The sequence below is a fragment of the Scatophagus argus genome, chromosome 10 (genome assembly GCF_020382885.2).
Source record: "Scatophagus argus isolate fScaArg1 chromosome 10, fScaArg1.pri, whole genome shotgun sequence".
Lineage (NCBI taxonomy): Eukaryota > Metazoa > Chordata > Actinopteri > Scatophagidae > Scatophagus > Scatophagus argus.
In genome coordinates, this window is record NC_058502.1 from 5,741,051 (window position 1) to 5,764,086 (window position 23,036).

Sequence of the window (23,036 nt, forward strand, 5' to 3'; positions counted from 1 at the left end):
TGAATTATACTCTGTTACTCAACCCCATTAAGAAATGCCCGTTTGCTGCCTATGTGACTGTTAAACTGTAGTTAACTTGTAGATATCTAGCTGCAACAACCACATCACAAGGATATTAAGATGTGTGTGTAGCATGTGAGTCTGCATGACAACACACATTCAGCCTGCAGCTATGAGCACATGCCCTAATAAACTGATTTACTCATGACTGACACTGAAAGGAGCACCAAGACAAGGGGTCAATGGGGAATTCCAGACAAATAAAATGAAGAAACAGAAATATAATTCTATATACTTTGACCAAGTTCTAGCTGTGTGTAATGAAAACAACCGCTGGCAAGAGCTATAATAACATTTAAGTCAAAAACAAAAACAACCATCCACAGCTACAATATGTCTCGGCACATTATGCGTGCATGTATGCATGTGAGTGAGGGTGAGAATGTTTACTGTTTGTGTGTCTGTGCAATTTCACACTGGCCCACTAACAGACAATCTTTGTGAGGGTTTTAGGTCAATAAGGAGGGGAAAAAAATAGCCTTTAAGGCCAAAATCCAGGCAACAGATGAATAAGATGAATTCCTGAATTCCTCATCTCAAGAATGCTTAACTGGAAAGAACCTCTGCAGAAAAATGAGTATGACACATTATAATTCATAGTATTTTAGAAGAAAAAAGCTTGTAATTAAGTAAGGGAGTAAGACAGCATAACCCACACAAGCTTATTCCATTTAATGTCAGCAGAGGATGTAGATCGTGCCAGTGCTACAGCTGACATTTGAAGACTAGATTTCAATTTCGACTAATAAATACTCATTAAATAAACTGCAAAGACCAGATGTGGGGAAAGAGAGGCTAATCGTTGTACAGGCAACTGTTCAACGACAATAAAGGTCTTGAATGTTGAATCTAAATGCCCCAAAAACATTTTCTTACGTGAAAGCAAAACTTTCTTTCAATGTGCCCGAGAGCATCAAAATATTCTCAGGTTGGTTTCTGTGAAGCCTAAAGGTGATTACAAAAGACAGCTCAGAAGGCTTATTAACTTATCCTACATAACCTATTCTCAGTGCCTTACCAAACCTTGCAAAGCTTTTGAGGCAGATCCACTCAGCATGAATGGTGGCCTCTGTTACTCTTTAAACAGTCTAAACAGAGCTCCCAGCCTTTATGCCACACCCCAAACCTAAGCAGTGGCAAAGAGGACAGAGCTGCTCTTATTCCCAAAATTAACGTCTAAAGCTTTTTCTAAAAACGCGCAGTACATAATTCATGCCGCTAGGGGTCTCTCCATAAAAATAATAACGATGATGTTTTGAAGTAGTGTGGGGTCATGAGAGCTGTTGTCTTTATTCTTAAATAACCACCACTGCTCATATTAAATAATCAAGTGGCTACACAAGTGGCTCACTACTATGAACGATCATTCTTATTTTTTTTTATTGATAATTTGACAAAAAAGAAAAAGGGATGGTCTGATAATTATTCTATTCATAGTTCAAACATTGTTGGAAACATCTTGGACAATCTAAGCACACAACTTGGCAAAATATAGAGTTCTAGTTTTTAGATATTTTTATGTGGATATGACAGATATTATGCTTTTACTGCTTTATGAAAGTTTTTTCAAAGGGTAGAACCTCCACCCATCCATTTTGACACTGAGTGGCACCAGATGCTCTCCGAGCCTGATTTTCATAAACCAGGATAAAGGGATTCACTTAGCAAGCTTTGAGAAAAGTCAGTAAAAGCACAAAGAATTTAGTTCAGCTGGCTGAAGCTCCATATTAAACCTCACTTAAGAATGCCAAACCAAGGCCACTAAATTAAAAAGAGGCCCAGTATATATTTGGACTGACCACAAGAGACATGAAACCTTCAGTGGACTGTGTTGTACAGAAATGACCAAGACACTGGTTAATATTCCACCCAAGAAACAAAAATGTGATAATAACTAGGATGAACATTTACTTTCACTAACAGTTAGGAAATATGTTACTGCAATCATCAGGCCTGCTTCTCTGCAACATTGAAAATGCACTGTGCGTTCAAAAGGAGAAGCACACACACACACGCTTACAGCTGTTCAGCCTTGATACGTTCACCAGATTCTGAAATAAAAGTCTGAAGGCTGTCTAGACATTGACCTCCTCCTACACAACCTAATGTGCAAGAACAATAACATACCCTGACACACATTCCCTGTATATGCAAGCTCATACCAAGAAAGCTGAGATGAAAACCATTATTATTGAAATTCTTGTCTTGCTCCAATTGACATTTCACAGCTTCAGCACAAAGTCAATCTTTGTGCTGAAGCACACACAGACACACACACAGATCTAGTATTACGTCGGATAGGGAAGTGTAGGGGCAGGGAGGGGGAGTGGAAAAGCAGTGAAGGCAAAGGATGGGGGAGGAGAAAGCATGGCTCTGATGGTTCAGAAGGGTTAATGAATTGGCCATCTCTAGACACCAGAGGGTCCTTTGGCAAGTCAGCAATTCAATAAAATCCTCCCCTCCTCCCTCCTAAACGTTGCGAATGGAGAGACAACACATCTACAGACATCAGAGCAAAGGTGTTTAAATAGCATCACTGCACAAATTCAGATCATGTTGTTGCATCGTTTTTATGTTTTTCCTCTTATACTCCAATGCAGAAAACATACTGAGCTTTTGGTCATTACTTACAGTGATATCCTTACCTAGAGAAGGGTTCCTAACCACTTCTATCCGACCTAAGATTTCTGTGAAAATTTAATTATAAGAATCTTAAGAGCGATCAATTTATTGAATCACAGGGGGCAACCAACCATAGAAGGCTTCCACTCACTATGAGTCTTCTTTCAAAGTGCTGAGTAGTACAGTAAACTGAAAACCTGTTAAGTCCATTAGCCTATGACCTGAATGGTTCCGTCTTCACCCATATGGCGCGGGAAATCTGAAACCGGTAAGCGACAAAGCAACCACAGGAAAGAGACCTCCAAAAAACCACGTATCAGAGTAAATTTTCCTCCTCATTACACTAACAATAACTGGCACCCTTTGACAGAAACAAATATGGTCGAAACAAAGGCTTTTTAATATTTCCTTCCAAGTTTGACACATAAGCATTTTATACACGCAGTCTCCAATTTCTGAACAACACAGCAGAAGACCCTCCCTGAGTGACTTTCAGTGAATGTTTACAGCAGTGAAATGCCATCGAGAGGGCAGACGGGCACACTGCAAGAACAGCATGCTGTGGTGGATTTTAACATGTAGGTCGTCTCTGTGAGGGGAAGCTTGCAGATTTAAGTGGCTGAACAACAGTATGGCCTCAAGGTCAACAAAGCAGTACAGGGACAAACAGAGAAGATTCACAAAAACACTATAAATGAACAATACTGTCAATGTTGGCTTACATTATCCTCCTAAAGCTAAAACAACATACATGATAGTATGTTCAAAGCCAGGCAAACAAATACTGCTCGCCCTGCATTAAGATCACCAAAACAATAGCGGAATCTCACATTGTGTTTTAAACATACTTGGTATCACTGTTGGCAAGTAAAAGTGCAAGAAATCAGACATGTGATACAAATGGACAGTGTCATCATGCTGGTCCAACATTTGATCAACCTGCTAAAATAACCACTGAAATCTGTTGACAAGAAGTGAAATGTTACCAAAAAAGAACTAAAAACACAACAGAAAGCAAGCAGGAACCTATGCAGATGGACTAGGTTGTACACTCTTTTATAATAGCGTTGTACACATCATTTTGATGGCAAAAAACATAATAAAGTATTTTTTGATGTTTTCTTTTGTTGATAAAAAAAACAGGTAGTATTGCAAAAACAGGTTAGATCAGAATGGTAAAGATGCAGCGCATGTCCTGCTGCTAATCGAGTCACCCAGATGCCCCCAGTTAATGTTCTTAACCCCTCCCGTCATCTCATCATCCACAGACTCTGGCTGGCCACTACTTAACCCCAGCAGCCACTGACCCAACCACTGACCCTGAGGCAGATAATTCTGCTAGCCATTTGAGCTTGGCCTAGTGGAGCTTTTGTAGGCTTATAATGTCAAAGTCTACACAATAGGCTGATTGTGTAAATAAGATGACCAGGGAGTGATTAACAGGATGTTTACAACCAAGACAAACCAGAACCAACAAAGTAATTAACCAAGCAGTGACACTCTTCACTTGACCTCTGGGACAAAATTAAAGATGTACCTTCAGACTTAGAAACAGCAGATTTATGGACAATCATAATGTAAAAACAACAATATCAAGCAGTGCTCCGTATTATAACAGCACTGTCAAGTTCTAGAGAAAATAATTAGATTCAGCTAAAAGTAGGACTGAAAATTCATGATTTCTCAATGCCATGCTTTGATTTCATATATACTAAGTGTAGCTGTTGCACAGCCAGTTGCACAGCCACAGCCCCTAAGGGTATGGGTCACAGTCCCGATTCTCAAGTGTGGGAAATCTTTCTCTTTGTCAGCGAGACTGCTTGGCCACAATAACATTCCTAAACTCACTGTACTGTCGCAACAGCATGCTGGGTCATGCTCAATTCCTGGTTATTATAAACACAGTTGAGACACTATTGCAGCAATGTAGTGAATCATATTCTCTCTAGATTGTTTCAATCCACTAAACTCAGGGGTTTCACAATTGGCATAACAGTTACTTAACTCAATTAAGAGCTGACACTGTGTATTTATGAAAAACTGCATGACAGCACACTGAAAAAAATGCAACATTTCAAAGACCTGCCCAACTGTGAAAACATGATATTTGGTTGCATCTAACATGCTTGTTTTCATATGGTCTTGAATCATACTGCCATGTAGAATGGCAGCACATCTTGTTAATCCTGAAAAGTGACATTTCAAAATGACCCAAACAAAGATGAGTGACATGATATAGTATGATAATTTCACAAGTCTAAGAGACTACATCTGTACTGACGAGATTGCCAGGCTAGATTTCTCCTCCAATTGTCAGGAGGGGTAAATCACAATTAAACTGGTGCAAAAACTCTAATCTGAGAATGACATTAGACAGTCGGGGATCTCCGGTCACCTTCAGATTATGTATATAAAATTTAGTAAGATTTATACAAAAACATACAAATTTACACTCAGCCATAAAGACTGAGATGGATTATATATAAGGATTATGTCAACTCTTCGTATCCGGCCTCAGACATAAGCTGCAAACCCTTGTCTAAGTTGTTTGACATAGGCAGATCAACAGTGTAACGTGCTATACGAGCACGCTGCAAAGCTGATTGTCACAGATAGTCAAGGATGTGTATGTATCGTATATAAATGTATAGCAGTATTAACAGCTTTGCAATCAAACCACCAAATGTGCATTAAAGCGCTGCATGTGACAGCCCCCCCACACACTTCCTCTTTAACTGTCTCTTTAGCCAATCTGATTCACAGGAAGTTTCAATCACTTCCTTTTGGCTGAAGTAGCAATCAATTGTGCAGAGAATGACATATGTTGGGGCCTTGTGAGTTGATAACATGCTAAGCAATGAACAGACTTTGGATGAGTTAATACTTCACTACATATGACTTGGTGTGCTTCTAGCACCTTCACATCTCTATTAGGATAAGGCTGTGAGCCCCTTTCTCACTGTATCTTTGGTCTCTTTCTGAGTTGCCTGAGACAAACTGGTATGTCAGGATCATCCTCAACGAAAGAAATGCTGCATCATTTTTGAGTTGAAAACAGACAAGTAATTAAACGTCTCATCCACGTAAGCAAGAGGTGAATCAGTGGCTTCATGTGTTTCAAATTCCCATTGTCTCTTATTGGGCCCTGTGTGACATCTGGGATGGGACTCCTGATACATCACTCACAGTCACACATATACACATCTGCAAATATATCATATCTCTGTTCATACTGCCAAGTCTTCATGTGGAATGTGCTTGTGTGGACACACTTAATTCTAAATCCATGAGTGAAAGCTGTGTTGTCTCATTGTATTATTTCACTGTAACCTATGGAGTGAAAACCCCACTGTTTGAGTGAAGACCACCCAGTTCAGTTATAAAGGAGCATGGGGACAGAATGTATCTCTTTACTTAGAGCCTCGCTTCAGTCCAAGCCATACTTGAATTTGTTTATGCAAGTTATTCATCATGATTTTGACCCATATGAATAGATCCACTTTCATAAGAAAAAGGCATAAAACAGCTTTCAGTCGTCACCTCAACACAAACTCTACTGAACAACAATAACTTTAGTTGTTTAGCAGAAAGAGGTCTTACCTGATAGTAGGCTTTAATCTGCCTGATGAGGATAGAAAGGTTCTGAATGCGCAGTGTGGGGTCATTATTCACTTTCTTGTTGGTCCTCTGCACTGTGGCTTTAGGATTTCTGTGGGAAAAAAAATGTTACACTGTTATTTAACCACTGTTTGTTGAAAACCTAAATAACAATTGAAGATACACAGAAACATTTTACAAATAATGTATGCCCCTGGGTTGTTTGAAACATCTGTGTTTCATTTTGACACTATATTACTCCATGTGATGGAATGGGTGTGTGTTTGGCTGAAAACCGCGTTAAAGAAAACACAGAAGCACTAAAAGACGGCCAAACAGAAAAGAGAGTTTCCAGACAGTGCTGTGTCCAGCTTTCATATCAACCTCTCTGGTGAGTTAAACCCAATTCAAACATAATTTTCAGGCCATTTAATTCGACAAGAGACCTTCTGTACACTGTATTTCAAATTATTGAGAAGAAGGATTTCATTAACATAGTAAAGGAATAAACATTCATTGGAGTTAGTAAAACATGTTGTATTTCAGCAGTTCTTCTGACCCTGACTCCATTTATTTTATCAGTTTGAAACAAACAGCATAGCAAAATGCATCTTCTTAGTTCTTGCAGAATACAGAGGCTGTGTGTTTATCTGACTGCGTGCATGACGACTGATGTTATCACGGGTGTCAACATGTTTTAGGGAGCCTCACAGACATTCCACAGATTCACACAGTACCACCTTCCCAGCTGTTGTTATCTACAACAATCCAAAGTACCATTTGCATATCTATGGAAATTAGCTTTAAAGTAGCAAACCTTATTTCATCGCAAACCGCCTTTATAAAAATCACATTTAAAGCTTAGTAGCGTAACCAACTAATGTAAAAAGGGTTCCCTGACAATTGGTGTGTGTATGTTTCAGTCTCATTGGAATGCTTGACATGTCAACTATCTTGCATAATATCAGTACTAAGAAGCCATTTATTTAATGCTACCTTTAACAACGTGACTAGTACTGATTAAAAGCTTTGCTGGCTTCAATTATCTGTTTAAGGCAGTAGCATGTGGCTTTCACACTCCACTCTCCTATATATTGTACTGGACTCTTGAAACTCTTGACTCTTGAAGAACTTTACACTTAAAGTTTCTTCTGCAGTTGAAATACAGTTTTATCTCCCAGTCTGAAAGCACTCCAGCTGAAAAAATATTACACTATTAAAGGATAAAATGATTTTCTCTTTAGAGTTTCTCTCTCGCATGAGTTGAAATAACCATTATAACTTAAAAATAATAAAAATATTTAAAAATCTCTCAATTATTTAGCAATCTAAGCCCTTTTGGCACGCTCTTAAGTAAACAGTACATTATTACACCCTAAAACACTATATTTGATTAAAAGAGCATTGATTTGCACCAAATTCACAACAACTGAACATCTCATATCTATTTTAAGAAATTTTAAAGAACTGAAACAGTACATGGATTTTACAATACAGGCATCACAAAATATATTTGTAGAAAATAATTAGTAAGGTAATTTGTTTTGGCACACTAAGCGGCAGCATGTTTTGACAGTGCCATCCTTTCTCTACCGTGCATCAAGCCCAAGAGAGAAAAGTAGTAAAATCCCATACACCCTCCCTAACAAAAAAACAAAAACAAACCCTATAATTAATTTATGATGTCTCTGGCTTGGGATTTCCTGGGAAAATAACACTTTTAATGTACTTGAGATTTTTAGAGCCTTACAACAACACTGTTGGAGAGCAGCTCTCTTTTCATGATGAGCACTTCAGACTTCAAAGCATCATATGACCTATATATGAGGGTCAAAATGCCCTGAGCTGGGGGGAGGAAAGTTCTGCCTGCTTGTGAATATATGCATGCATGCAAGCAAGCATGCAGTGCGTGGCACATGTGTAGTCATGCATGTGTTTGCATCTGCGCTCTTGCACTCCAGCACAGCCATGTTTGTGTCTGTTTTGAACAGATCAATTACGCTTAATCCAGAAATGCCACAAAGGCAGCACATTATCAAGATTTTTTTAATGTCGTGGGTCTTGTTTTGTTTGATAGAGGAGGTCAAAGGTGAAGGATTCTTTAGCCTCCTCAAGGACAATCAGCCTGGTGGATACATGGAGTCACAAGGGACTTCTGGCAGAACAGAATCTTAGTACTACTCTGTTTCTCTACTAAACATTAAACATCTATTTCATGTAAAATCAAGCCATAGGAACCCACTTCAAGGAATATAAATATTCCAAGGTCCCTTCTATTAATTTACATGTCGATGACAAAAAAAAGCAGCACTGCCAAACATATGCTGGAAATGTGTTTAACTTTTTAATGTGCAAACAATATCTCAATAAAAGCAAAACTACTCGTGTTATAGTAAGAGAAGGGAATAAGGCCTGTCTGTTCAATCAGCTGGCTACAGTGTGGATGTGTTAATTAGTCTTTAGATCAGATTAGCCTGAGCCCCGACACACACACACACACACACACAAAATCATGCTAATCAGAAGGACACATGGTTCTTTTTAATACTGGTCTAAATGAACAGTCATGTGACCTGCCCACCCCACCCACACACACACACACACACACACACATTCTGCCCTTTTGGAGGTCCATAGTAGGGGGTCTATTTAACCCATTAATTAAAAAGCACAGGGGAGGCTGTAATCCTGTCAGGGCGAGGAAGGTGAATGAGGCGTGTGTGAGAGAAAAAAAAAGACTAAAACGGAGAAAAACTATAAGAAAAGGGTAGTCCATTCACACATTCCATCACTATCAAACGTAGCCAAGAACATGGCAGCCACAACAATACGACTACATCAGTATCGCACAATTCACCCCTTATTTCTTTGGCTCCGTCTCTGATCCCAAACAGACAAGCACGCGACAGGGCGACACCCTTCCTGCGATCAGCAGGCGAACAGATAATGCGACTTAGAACAGCAATGGGGGTCAAATATCCCACTTATTGCCTCCCTCCCTGTTCTTGTTGATACAATAAAGACTTTAAATAGACAAATAGATTAGGGATTGACAGGCCGAAAGCCAGCTAAACAGACAGCAAGGCAGACAAGTAGTGAGCAAGTCAGCCAGACGGCCAGTCAATAAGCCGGTCCATCGGTGCTGTCGATAGGCACTGCAGCCTCATGTTGAGCCTGAGGCCACTGGGCTTTCTCCTCTCATCTCCTGGCTTTGATTGGCTGGGTAAGTTAGAGAGTAGTGTTAACCTATATATGACAGGCTACATTACAGTCAGCATGGGCAGCCAGGCACATGCTCACACACACACACACACACACACACACACATACACACACAGGAAGCAGAGGGGAGAAGGGAAAACGCAGGCTACATTTGGCCACGTGTTCAGCATAAAGCGTATGAGCTGTTCTGTCCAAACACAGCAGGATAGTGTGTATTTGTGTGAGAAAGACCCCCCCACTACTGCAAATCCAAATAGCTACAGTAAGAGGAATCTGGGTATCTGGGGGATGAGTACTTATTAGCAGCCAAGCTAAGGTTAACAGTTCAGTCCAGGATAATTCTGTGGGTCTGTTACTGTAATCCAGATTCAGACTACACAGTATTTCAGTTTGTTAAGAGGTCATCAGGAAAGAGGCTAGGGACAGGCTTCTTTGACAAGAATATAAACAAACCATGACATCTGAATGGATGTTTATTGCCCCTTTGACATATGCAGTCTATCCCTGAAATGTTGAAGTCACCATACCTGCCAAGGTTGGGGACATATTTTGAGTACCAGATAGTGTAAGTTCACATGCTTGTGCACCACTTTGCTTTGCACAAGGTCATTTCCTCACTCACTGCCATACCATCAACTAATTCAACATATAAAAGTAGCCATGAAGAAAGCAATTGTTGTAATGTAAAAAAATCTACACTGCTACACAAAGTGCGTACAGGTTCAGGTCTGAGTCATGTGTGAATGGGAACAGGAACTGATATTCAGAGGAATCTGTTAAATTTCTGGTAAGGCTGTGTTGTGAATGAAAACTGCAACACCAACAGTCATCCAACAGTCTTTTAACATTCCTTTTAATATATCAAATGCATGTTTTTGAGTTTACTGCTAGCCAATAGGCCAAATGAGAAATAAGACTGTGAAAAAATGAATTAACACAATTAATGAACTGCGTTGAATTTTACAGAATACCTTAATAAATACTGCCATCCCCAAACACCTCACACCGTGTCCTTTACGGTGCAGGTACAGAATTAGGAACCACACAGTGGGTGGTTTCTCAGTGGGTGCACAGCATCAGCTATCACGTTGCAAACTCATTGGTGTAGCAGGTAAGTTAATCTTCATCTTTATCTCAAGATGAGTGCATCATACTTTCGCAGCACCCCAACCTTTTCCCATGGGCACTGTAGTATACACAACGGAACAGCGAGGATCTGATCATTGGTATGTGGTTCTCGTCAGCCCATTTCCTCGTCTTAGCTTTTCATTGACTTGTTTCTCTCCTGTCTTTGTCTTTGTGTTTCCACAGGGCCTCTTCCCATTCCTCTCCTCTGTCAGTGTATCCATAGGGACAGGAGCTAAACTCATTCCTGCCAAGTGGGATGTGATTTGCTGCATTGCCTTGTACTGGATTACACAGAGAGAGAGAGACCATAAAATATAACGCAATTCAATGCCTCACATAATCTGGAGAATTACTTTTAATGGCTTACAAAGTGAATCCAGCCACACTCAATAATCAGCTGTTCTGATTTCCTTTTTTTAAAAAAAAAAACAGAAAAGTTGCACTCACTGATTAATTCTACTTTGCTGTAAATCAAAGTCTACACTTTCTGCAATTATTTCACAGCAAAAGTCTTCCAAGCAACAGAAGGGATTAAGTCCGCTGAGCTACTAAAGGACTTGTAACATGAAACAGATGGAGGAAGTGTTTAGTCTGCAAAATTGACACAGAAAATGGGGACAGATCAGACAAATTAGATCAAGTATACTCAATCAAAAAGCAAAGGAAATGGGGATTTAAAAAAAAAAAAAAAAAACCTATCTAACAAATCGACCTCAAATAAAACCTCATTCTTCTGTTTGGTAAAATAATATATAATGAATACAAAAACCCAAAGTTATTGTGTGAATAAATGATATGCAGCTCAAATAACAGGTCAAATAATAATCTCTGTGCCACCCTCTGACACATGCTCAACATGGTGCAGCCCAGGAGTCCCAACTAATCCCAAAAACACATCCCTTTAAATGGCAACCACTGCATATCAGATTCAGACTCCGGATTGTTAGGCCTGAGAAACTAGCGGCAAATCTGTGTATAAAATCCCAAAATGGTCCCTGCAGGGTTCAACATGTCCTTGACTGTGGGACTTTGAGGGCCTCATATTAACACAGCCTTGTTAAAAGTTTTGTCCTCTCAAGGTCACAGCTGCCGTTTCCTGTCTAACTCGAGACACATCCTCCCGCTGGACAGACACATAGAGCATGGCATGGCACAAAGTTGACTATGAAAGATGCCAGACTGATGTCTCATTGTACAGTTTTGATGTAGGAAATTGTGAATCCCACAGTCCAGGCTACAGACTGACATCCTAGCAGCAGCTCTGTCTGCTTTCTCTAGTCCAGCTGGAATCCCAAACATGTCTGCTGTAACAAGCCATAGAGAAAGCTAACAAAGGCTTCAATGAGCTGGTCAAATAACACAGAGGGGAGACAGAGAACGGGAGAGGTGTGGCATGGACAGAAAAGGAGACACAGAGATGATGAAAAAGACCCCAGCAGAAAGTAGGATAGGTGGAGGGAAAGAGCAAGAGCTCCAGTAGAAGGTGTTGAGGCATGATGAAAAAGAGGGATGACAAGAAATGAAAAGAGAGACAAATGAGTTGATGGAGTCAGAGAGCAGTCTGGTGCTGCAACTAACATTAAATCGCCTTACTGCTGAACTGGTCGATTATTTTCTAACGTAATATATTAATTGCTTAGACAATGAAATGCCAAAAGGTAAGAAGGGAGAAAGCCAGCAGAATGTTCAGGAGATATTCAATGCCCATTAAACTCTTGACTCAGTGGTCACTTAAGTGTGAATATCTTGGTTTTCTAACCATTTTATTCAAACTGGCAAATCAAAGAAATTTCACAAATTTAGTCATTGAGATCAACCATGTCTTATGTTTGATTACATCAAAAATGTCTTCAATTCTTTCTCAATATGATCCAATCTTTTCAAACAGTCAGGAGTTCTAAACAATTCAAAAACTGTTTAATAAGATGAATGTAGGATTGACACTGGAGACTGGAGGGATGTTGACCAATTTTTTTCTTTGTATGTGGCCATTTCTAGATTTTGTCTGTAATAATGAAACACTGTCAGATGGTTGTCCAACTTCAAAATATTCTACGAGAGCAACAGCCATAAAGCCATAAAAATCAGAGCATGAAAATAATGTAGCCTCCATACATTAGTATAAGTGAAGACCAACAGCAAAGGTATAACTACAACAAAAGACCAACTGGGTTCAGGACTTAAACCGACACACAGTGTTGTCCCATACCAAGACTCCTCTACAACGCTCACTGGTCAAGTTCTGATTGTGTTTATGCATGTGTGATGGGTTGAAAAGCCAACCGTGTCAAGAAAGGAAGAGATGACAGGCGTAAAGAGGACGCCATCCTGCAAGAAAAACAGTTTTCAAATCTGCATTCTGTATTAATGGATACTTATTTACTGACTCACTGGTTTACTTCTTCATGGTGCTTGCCAGACAACTACTGGCAAGCAACCTTGTCTGCCTGTTATTGGCAGAAAAAATACACAGATCAAACAATAGAAGGTGACGGTAACCTCTGCATCATTTATACACATTCCCATGTGTGCAGTTATTCACACAGATCAAGATGTACAAAGCACTTTCTTCATCAAAACTAGCAAACAAACACTTTTGCCAACTAATTTTCAGGGTTAAAGCTTGGTCACAAATATGCAGCATAAGAAACTGTTCAAAATAGCTTGAGCAAATCATTGTGCCGGTAAACATGACAAATGTTACAGAAAAAGTGAGATACATGAAATCTTTTTTTAAATTTACTCTTGCAAGCGTCTGCTCACGCACATAACTCTGTCCCGATAGCCCATAGAGGACAGACTGACCGGTTCACCGAACAGGCCAACGAGCCAGCACGGGTCTACAGGATTGGCAGGGAAACACAGAATTCAACCGGACACTTGTCACACTGACAAAAATTTAATTGGCCCCCTCTTGCTGAGCGGGAAAACTAATTGGTTTGACAGGACCGAGGAGGCAATCTAATTGGCTCGGTAATGTCAGTCATAAGAGGGTAGGGAGGAGGGGACATGGTGCCATCTGGGTGTCGGCAAACCGTTAGATAATCCTGGGGTCTCTCGTCTTCTCTCCCTCTATGCTCTCCCATGTGGTCCCACTGACAACCGCTGCCAGCCTGTCTCCCATATCTGCACTAAGGCAATACATCCACAAGCAACATTGCAGCTTAGACTACAACAGCTGCAGTCACCAGCCAATAAAGCTAAAAGCCAAAAAGTTTCTTCAGCTGCAGTATTGTTGAACATGGGATTAGGAGAGAGAAAGAGAACATATTTTAAGTAAATTCCCTAAACCATCACTGCACGCTGACTAATCGGGGCGCGCATACGTGAGAGTGTGTTTGTGGGAGCCAAAGAATTGGTACAAATACAATGCCCGTTAATTATATCTCGAAGTTGAAAAACTCACCTGTGGTCTCTAAGCTATTTTTAATGACATTACGAGTGTAACAGAGGAACAAAGGGAGAGAACAAGGTATTACTAAATCCCAAGGTAATTCTTCCAGTCAACACAGCTCCAAATGTGAACAAACTTTGCATGTTACACGGCATTTAAACTAGTTTTCGTCTTTTAATATTGAATGAACTCGTATTAAGTCTTTGATGGGCACCGTCATCCAAAATTCCCTGCAGTAGCTGCATGAGCTTTAACATACATTTTGGCTTATGACACAGTCTATTTTTGTTATTATTTTAGCAGCCTACAGGGGGTGAGCACACATAGGGTTTGTAAAATGGAGAAAGGCCGACAAAGAGCAGTCTCACCAACATAACATCTGAGGATACTGTAGGCCCTCTGTGTGGGAGGGTGGCTGGGCAAGACGACTACCAACAGCTGCCTCAGTCAAAAACAAAATGTACAAAAAAAAAAAAAACAACCCATAGATATACATACTCCCACGCAGACACAGAAGCCCTGCAGAAACACACACACACACACACACACACACACACACACATATATATATATATATACACACACAGAGCTGACTGTGACTAGCAATCCCCGACATCCTGTCAGGCGATCACTAAGCCAGTCACAGTTCATTTAAGCTTTACGCTGGCTGTTCCCTACAGGAGAACTCAAACAGCTCCAGAAATTTTTCATCCAGTTCATTCCCTTTATTTGCAGACAAAAATCCTACTGAGTACATGGTCAGTCTTAACATGTAGAGCTGAGGAGTTGCCATGTGGCTCAGCAAATTGGGACTTTAATTTGTCTTTTGCTTGTCACCACTCTGCCATTTATTTGCACATCTCCACTGTCATGTTTAACGGTTTTAACCATTTAATCGTCTTTCTCATTCAGTCGTTCAGCCCTCCCCCCTCATCTCTTCCAGCTGTTTCCCACTATACAATGTCCCAAAGGGGAGAATGCTCTAAAAATACAGAAAAACTCATTCACCCTTGTGTGGAAGAGGAAAGACGCCCTTGTACAATGAAACCTACAGAGGCCTCCCTTAACACCTTTCTGTTTTGTGGGAATCCTCTGAGGGTGAAGAAGCAGCCTGGGGGAGGAAAACAAGCATGGGAAAGAGAGGTGGAGGAGGTAGCTGAGACTGGGCTCAGTGGACGGATGCAGCTTAGCAGCAGGAGGTCGAGGACAGAGCAGGAGGACGATGACACCACTCAGGGACTGGAAATGCCCACTTGTGGTTAATCAGCTCCTCGTGTAAAACAGCTAAAGCTTGACCCCTCTAAAAACAATTCACACTGAGGTATACTCTGTACATTATAGAAATAACAGAGACCTGTGCAAAACACAAGCGTCCTCTTACCCAGACAATTCTGTTGATTTAACCTTGGAATATGAAAGCTACTGAAGCGACGTGACACAAGAGGTTGTCCAATGAAACTGCAACACATGATAATCTTCGGTGAGGTAAAAATCAATTCCACTGGGAGCAGGCTTAGTTGAATGCTCCTTTGACAGGCAAACGGGAGGGGTAAATGCTGACAGTGTGGAGTGTGGCATTAGCGGAAAATATGAAAAATTGCCCTGCAAGTGGGAAGCAGCAGCCTTAAGCCAGACAAAGGAATGGGAAGCTGTCTTCTGTCATGCTATATGTTCACAAGTGACTGGAAAGATGAACAGTTTGGACATCTAATGTCTCATCTTCTCCAGCATCCGTCGTCTCTCACCATCAAGAGATCTGCCAAAGCATCTACTTCCTTTTTAATTTAATAAAAACAAACAAATGTATGTCTGTGCTGGCCTGCAACATTAATGAAGGATCTGCACTGCTGTGTAAGCTGCATAGGGACTCTGCATTGCGTTCAGTGTTGCTCCGCTTAAGGCTACCATTTCTAGTTTAATCTAGAGCACAGCAGGAAACGTGAACACATGAGCTTCCAGGGGCGGGGTGTCTTCCAGTCTGCTGCAGATGACAGTCTAGGGTGACTGAAAAAACAAGAGCAACTGGAAGTAGTGGAGCTGCTTGCTCCAAGGGGATCCTGACAATAACTGACTGCAAAGATTTTTGACAGTGTTACCTATCATTGGCCCCAATACAAGGTTCCTTTGTGCTTAGCCTACTTTGACTCCAGCAGACAATTTCAAGTGGTGGACAGAAGACGGGGAAAACTATATATATATATATATATATATATCTACTTATCTTACCTCAAAGTCTCTTCTCTATTATAATTTTGAGATGTACCTATACACATATATCAACATGGTGCGTTTGAGGTACTAATCAAGGGTCTGCATGCCCTCATTTGGCCAGTCATATTACACTAAGGTTGTGGGATGCGTACACTTTGTGAATTTGATTCAAGTTACTTACATCTCAAGCATTATCTCGTTCAGGTAAATCCCATCCACTAATTCAATATATTCCGATAATTTGTTGCCATCGGTCACCGTCGGCTGTCCGACCGTTTTGACCTGAAAATAAATGGGACAATGCAAATGGGTGTTAAGACAATCAATAAACACTAAAAAGGACCAGAGGTTTTTAATTAGTGAGCGTAAAACACATTTGAATGGTTAATCAGAGTGCTTACCCAGCAGACCAGAGGCGTGAGCATAAACTGCTCCAGCAAAGGGGCGAAAACCTCACTTTCCATATTTTCCAGGGCCACTGGCGCCGTTTATTTCAGCAGATATGGGGGAAAAACTGCACTCCTCGGAACAAAGATATGTTTGTTTAGGCTCCACTCATGTAGTTGATTCAATTAAGTCGACACTCATTTTGGCTAACGGCCACTGAAAGACGTCCGGGGTTTCTTGGAGATGTTCGTGCAGAGGGGGGGAAAACGTTAATCCACAATCTTGTCGACACGACCCAGCTGTTTCAGATGGCAATAACTGGGCTTGGCTACCTTTAGGCAAGGACGGGCAATCACATTCTTCGTTAAAAAAAAAGAAGAAAATCCTTTAGCTAATGGTATTCTCTAAATAAGGTCCGCTGGATTAGCTAACGTTAGCGACTAAAGACAGACTACATGAGACCTGTACCAGGTAACGTATGCTTTTATGCTAGCGGCTTACAACCGTTAATGGCAAAGAAAAAAGACAGATCACAGAACGTTTAAGAGAAATATTCCTCCGACACAGCTGAATAAAGACAAAATCCACATGTGCAGAAAAATCCAGAGGTTTAAGATCCTGGCTTCAAAATCATACGTTTGCACCTCATATTAATGTTAAGTCATTCCTAACCGGTTACTTGTCTTTCGCCCTGTCTGCCTCCGTTCAAATACAGCGAACTAATGAGCAGACGGAGTTGGGAGGATGACTGGAGGACACTTAGTACCGCCTCCCTCCCTGTCTCTCCTGTGCATCTCCCTCCGCCTCCTGTGCTCTTACAAAAAAAATAGGGCATGGATCAAAAGCATCCTTTTCTATTTGGATTTCTTTTTAGGCCTTTATCTAAGTAGTGATTCTTTGGAAAACATTTAGTCATTTAATACGTTAAAATTAGAGTCGTGTTTTAAAGAAGCAAATAACTGTAAGGAGTGATGCAGAAGTAACTGGGATGGGTTAGGTTTAGCTGCAGTTGTGGTGTTGTGATTGACTGTGTCACAATAATAATTTAATAATAACTTCCATTATTTGTTTATTACTCTAAGTAGAAATATTGGGGATTCATGCATACCTTTTGTCTGCATTTACAGCATGCAGCACATTAGAGCAGCAAGGCAAGTAAGCTGCTGACACCTGGTGGGTAATGTACAAAGAGGCTAATGTAAAGGTACAGTAAATTATTACTCTGTCGGCATTATCCGTATATATATATATATATATATATATATATATATATATATAGATGAAAAACCTATAAAGAAAGTATTTTTTAAATATCTGGCAGATTTTTATAAATATTAAAATAATAATTTGCAGTCCTTGTTGTCACAAATAAAGTGACTGTGTTATGTTTTATGCCAATATACCAGAGATATACCATTCAAATAAAAGTAATTTAAATGTATTTGCAAGGATTTAAAACTACAAAAATAGATAAATAAATCATCAGGCTTTAGTAAGTAATAAGCTCTTGCTGAATGAAGGTCAGTTACTGTGATATATGCAGCTATTTAATTTTGAAGCGAGGTAATGATTGAATGATAAGTCCAGACTCACATTCACTGAAAGGTAGGAGACACCTAATCAACAATGATGAATGGCTCAGTGGGTGTGAATGGACAACAGAGGCTGTGCAGTCAAATAGTTAATTATAAGACAATCTCTGATTTGGGAAACTGAGACCTGGTGTCGTTGGATGGGTGAATGGATTATTGTATGTTTCTATCAGACTTTTAATAAGCACATTTCAACAGCAGCAGCTCTGTTGGACAAACAGAGGTTCTCATTTGCATTTGAAATAACGGTCGCTCTGCTTGGTGCCTGAGCTCGAGGCTATATGCTATGAGATCCTGACTAGACCTGTTGTTTCTTGTTTTCTGGGAAAACATGTTTGACTGGTGGGATGTTAACTCAGTGGGTGCGTGTCAGGAGGTTACAGCATGAGGTTCAGCTTCTTGAAAGTCCAGCATATGACAAAACAATCTACCAAAAACTACCAAATATGTTATTTTATCTATTTGATTTCACTTACACTGAAGTCTACATCTTCATTAAATATGCTTTTGGGTAAGATCTGACATGACCTTTTGTGTTGCAAAAATGTCTTTTGGAGACTTCAAACCCAAATGTTGCGTAAGTCATTACAAGGTTTCTTTGTTTTTGTGTTTCATGAATTAAACTTTTCATTGTTTACTTCTTCTAAAATGTATATATACCCACTGTAATATGAGGTATTAATTTCTAAATGTGCAACAATCAAAGCAAAAACCCCAACCAAAGGACGTATGGTTGGGGTTTTTCCAGATTTAAGTGACAGTGGTCGAACAACGTAAACAATCATTTTGATTCAAATGTGGATCAGTCTGCATTGGTAGGGAAGCATAAGCATGATGTCACTTTTTCCACCTGAATCCCACCCATTTTAAACCACTGAGAAGAGAATAGATAAAACCATAAAAAAACAGAAAATCTCTCATGTGGGTTCATGTAGGACTGCGTTGCTCAGGGGTCATTGCTCCCCACAGCAAATTAATTTTATTTCGTTTATTTAAGCTTATTCATGCATAAGAGATTTGCTTCAGAATCTACTCAAATCCAATATAAACCTTTTTTTTTTTTTTGAGGCAACCCACACACATCTCTCCTAACCCATCACCCCAGCAGACAATTAAACTCTGACGCACATAATGAAAACCCTTGGTGGGTTGTGTAGTCTTTGCTTAGCCACACAGCAGCCTGAACACAATTATGTTCTGCTCAATTGCTGTGGAGGATTAGATGGATATTTTGTATAGCTTGGTGTGTTCGTGATTGTTAGCATTTATTTGCATTAGTCTGGGATTCATTAGCCTCGGACTGAACAGGGAGCTCCTGCCTGTTTCATCATCATCTATTATTCATGATGCTTTTAACAAGATTTGTCACAAAGCAGCATCCACCTCCAACCAAATGACTCAGTTATTGTACCGCAGCAGCATTCCTCGCATACACACTCAACTATGAAAGCAGGCAAAAGTACCCAGTGAAAACCCACCCGACCGCCTCCTTTGGCTCAAACTCTACAGAACCAGTGTACACATGGAAATGTTTCCTCTTGCTGGCATCAGTCTGACCCAGGCAAGAAAGAATCCACCGACCATGAATCAGCACTGCTGTGAAATCCACCACAGGAAAAAGAAATTCTCTCTTCGAACTGCCGCGTGACCTTGAAGCTCCTCTCTCAGATAAAATTCTCTTTCTGTCTTCATTAGATGACTGCAGCTTCCTGTTAGTTATTTCATTGGAATTTACAAGTCACCACAAATATGTTGATTTGGAGCTGCGCTGATCTCATGCGGGCTCGAATGCACGGTGGGCTGACTAAAGCTGGACAGAACTGTTTGAGCAGTTACCATTTCCTCTTTGCTCAAGTCCCATTTCCTGTACTGACTGCACCTAATAAAGTAAATGACTAATACTACAGGTAGGTAGAAGTTTTTATTGATGATGAGTCCTTGTGTTCATAAAATAGTCCACATGCACAAACCAAACAACATATTCTGAGTAAAAGCACACGCAATGAATTCCTGTTGACCAGAGGCAGAATTACTAACAATAGGATTCATCCTTTGGGGACCATGAATATTGGAAAAGGACCCGTGATGGTCACGTGGTCATGTAACAATAACCTGGAGGCAACAGCACCGAAAAACAACAAAACAACACCAGCAAAACAAACCAAAACATAACTTACATAGATCATTACACTACTCCTGCCTATCCTGACTGACAAAATAGTTTGAAGATCTGACCTCTATCTTCGCAGTGGAGGTCACTCTGATCATCCCCTCTGTCTCTGTTTGTCTCCATCCTGTAGTGCTGTTAAAGGAAATCAATGCCTAACATTCAAATCTCCAGGTTGAATGATCGAGACCCCTGTGGCCTGAGTGAAAGACTAATTGCATAACATTACAGGTCAGTAAAGATGTGTGCATCCCAGCCTTTCGCTTCCTGCAGAGCTGTTATAAGGAACGCATCCCTTTACTCAGGAAAATTAAATAAATGTTTTCTAAGAAACCAAGCGATGTAGTTATATCATCATGAGAGCAAAGAATTTCTCTTTTCTTCCATCTTAAACTCAGCTGCTGTCAAGCTTGAAATTGTAAAGACTTTAACTACTTGCATGCTGATGAAGACTCATTCATCAATCATATTTTACCAGCTCTAAATATCCTTTTTAGGGGTTTGAACATATTGCACATCATGTTTTCTGGTTTGTTTTGGTCTCAGGAGGCCTGAGGTGGTCTGATTCAAGGCTTCAGACCAAAAAGTAATCAGGTCTTTGCAGTCCAGGCCTCAAGGCTTTAAATCAGTCTGCTCCTGAGAGGCTTTTTAGCTCAACAACACTGCAGTGAGCCAATATTTAGGAATGGAGGGGTCAGAGTTGTAATTAAACAAAGGTCAGTTCCTCCATATGTTTCATGGATTTTATTTTTTATTGTAAGATAAGAGAACGTACACGTAGCTTTGTACTGACAAAACTAACCTTTCATTGAACACTATGTGTGTGGCACAAAACTAACCTGGAAACATAATACCTGATGTACCATAGCAGACACATTATAGCATCTGAATAAATATTTTTTGATCTACCATTATAAAAATATATTCATTACAGTCTGAGTTAATTACTGTAGAATAAAAAGTTTCGGTCCCAAAAAATTGTCATGCAAGAAATTAAACTTTAACGTATTTGTATGTAGAACTGCCCAAGCAATAGGATGTTCCATTACCTACAAGTGTAGTCTAATCTGTTCTGCGAGAGTGGAACCTCATTACATGGAACCTCATCATGTAGCGTAATCAAACGGCCACACTTATGCCAAAGTTAATCATGCTTCACAAATTCAAGTTCCTGCGAGCTGCCTGAATGGTGACTCCCTAAACTTTATGTATAACAACATTAGTTCAAGGAGGGTAGACCCAATCACTGGTATTTCAGCGACAGACGGGAGACACGTTTTTCAACCACACGAAAGGGTAAATGCAGGAAATTTCATTGTGAGTGTACAATTCAATTCAAAACATTGCAATTCTGCAAGAAAATGTCAAACAAAAAGCTGTAGAAACAGTTAGTTTGCTTCTAAAAATATAGCTGTGTCTGACTGCTAAAAACCCAGAGGGACCTCAGTTAGCACCCCCGTGGAAAACCCTGTCAGAAGCATTTAAACCTCTTGAGTCCTGAAGTGAATGAGGTACATACACACACACACAGGGACAGACAAAAGCTGATTTTCCCTTTGACATCATTCCTAAATAATCTAGGCATAGAAGATAACATCACGGAACTAAACATCTGTTTGCATTTGTATCACTTCATACATACAAAACTTAAAATGGATTTGGGGCACAGTAGTTGCAGGAATCCAAACAAACAAAACTGTGCCATTCATAGATAAATAGCCTTTTGTATTTATGATGGGCAGAAATTTTTGAGTGCCAGTGTTTTGCTTGTCTGGATCACTTCATGTGGCTATCACTTCATTTATTGTACTGCATTTTGTATCGGTTGCACTGATTCGCAAATTTGGCCAGTGTGAATATCCCCTCTCATCACCATCATGTACTCACCAACAAAATTACACTGATGCCACCTATTTACACAGCATAGTAAAAATACATCCAAGGGTCAAAGAGATCTCTGTAAGATGAGGAGACAATGGTTTAAAATGTACGGATGTATAGACTGACAGACATCCAATTGATTTCAGTGACAGTCGCTGAACATTCACATGTGAAGATCCTCTGAATAGTAAAGTCTCATCAAGACAAAGCAACACAGAATCCTCCACTGAGCTGTTTATGATCCCTGTGGTCTATCGCCAAACACAGACTGGTCCATTACGCACTAATAGTCCACGGCTCTGCTTGAATAATGAGATCTCAATGCCATGGAAACAAGATGATACTAGTAGAAACCTTTCGGTATAATGGGAATGCGTGCTTGAGTTTTTCATTGTGTGTGAGCTTGTGTGAAATCCTGCCATTCCTCCCTGCAATTAGCTGGAGTGTGTGCATGTGTTTGTGTGTGTGTGTGTGTGCGTGTATGCATGAAAGTAATCCAGAGAGTGTTGGAGATGCTGTTAACTCTCATCTGTTGCCATAACAACTGCAGCAACCCCACTGTTAGCGACTTGGCTGAATGACTGACTGGAAGGCTGTCTGGCGGGTAAGCTAAGCTAACTTCTGGACTGACTGTGTGATCAGCAAGCAAGGTCACCAATTTACTAAGTGATGTACCAACAGATGGATTAACTGCTTTTTAAAGCACCTAAAGTCTTTTTTTTCACCTCAGCACTTTTAAGTTTTTAGAAGTTGGCTTGAAGACAAGAGTCTTTTG

At 40.2% G+C, this 23,036-nt stretch overlaps 1 protein-coding gene across 9 annotated transcripts in view; it reads right to left on the reverse strand.

Annotated features, from left to right (window-relative positions):
- LOC124065945 (girdin-like) overlaps positions 1-17,409 on the reverse strand; it is a 61,902-nt gene extending 44,493 nt beyond the window's left edge. For 5 of the 9 annotated variants that reach the window (XR_006844515.1, XR_006844514.1, XM_046401892.1 and 2 more), the window contains exons 1-3: positions 16,636-17,381; positions 16,416-16,516; positions 6,283-6,391 (exon numbers count right to left, since the gene is read on the reverse strand). Coding sequence is in view for 5 of the 9 variants with exons in the window: in XM_046401892.1 (XP_046257848.1) it covers positions 6,283-6,391; positions 16,416-16,516; positions 16,636-16,698 (273 nt within the window). In the remaining 4 variants the exon portion in view is untranslated. Of the gene's footprint in view, positions 1-6,282; positions 6,392-16,415; positions 16,517-16,635 lie in introns of all 9 variants that reach the window. The other 4 variants (XR_006844517.1, XR_006844516.1, XM_046401894.1 and 1 more) reach the window with 2 other exon arrangements.
- Positions 17,410-23,036: the final 5,627 nt, after the last annotated feature.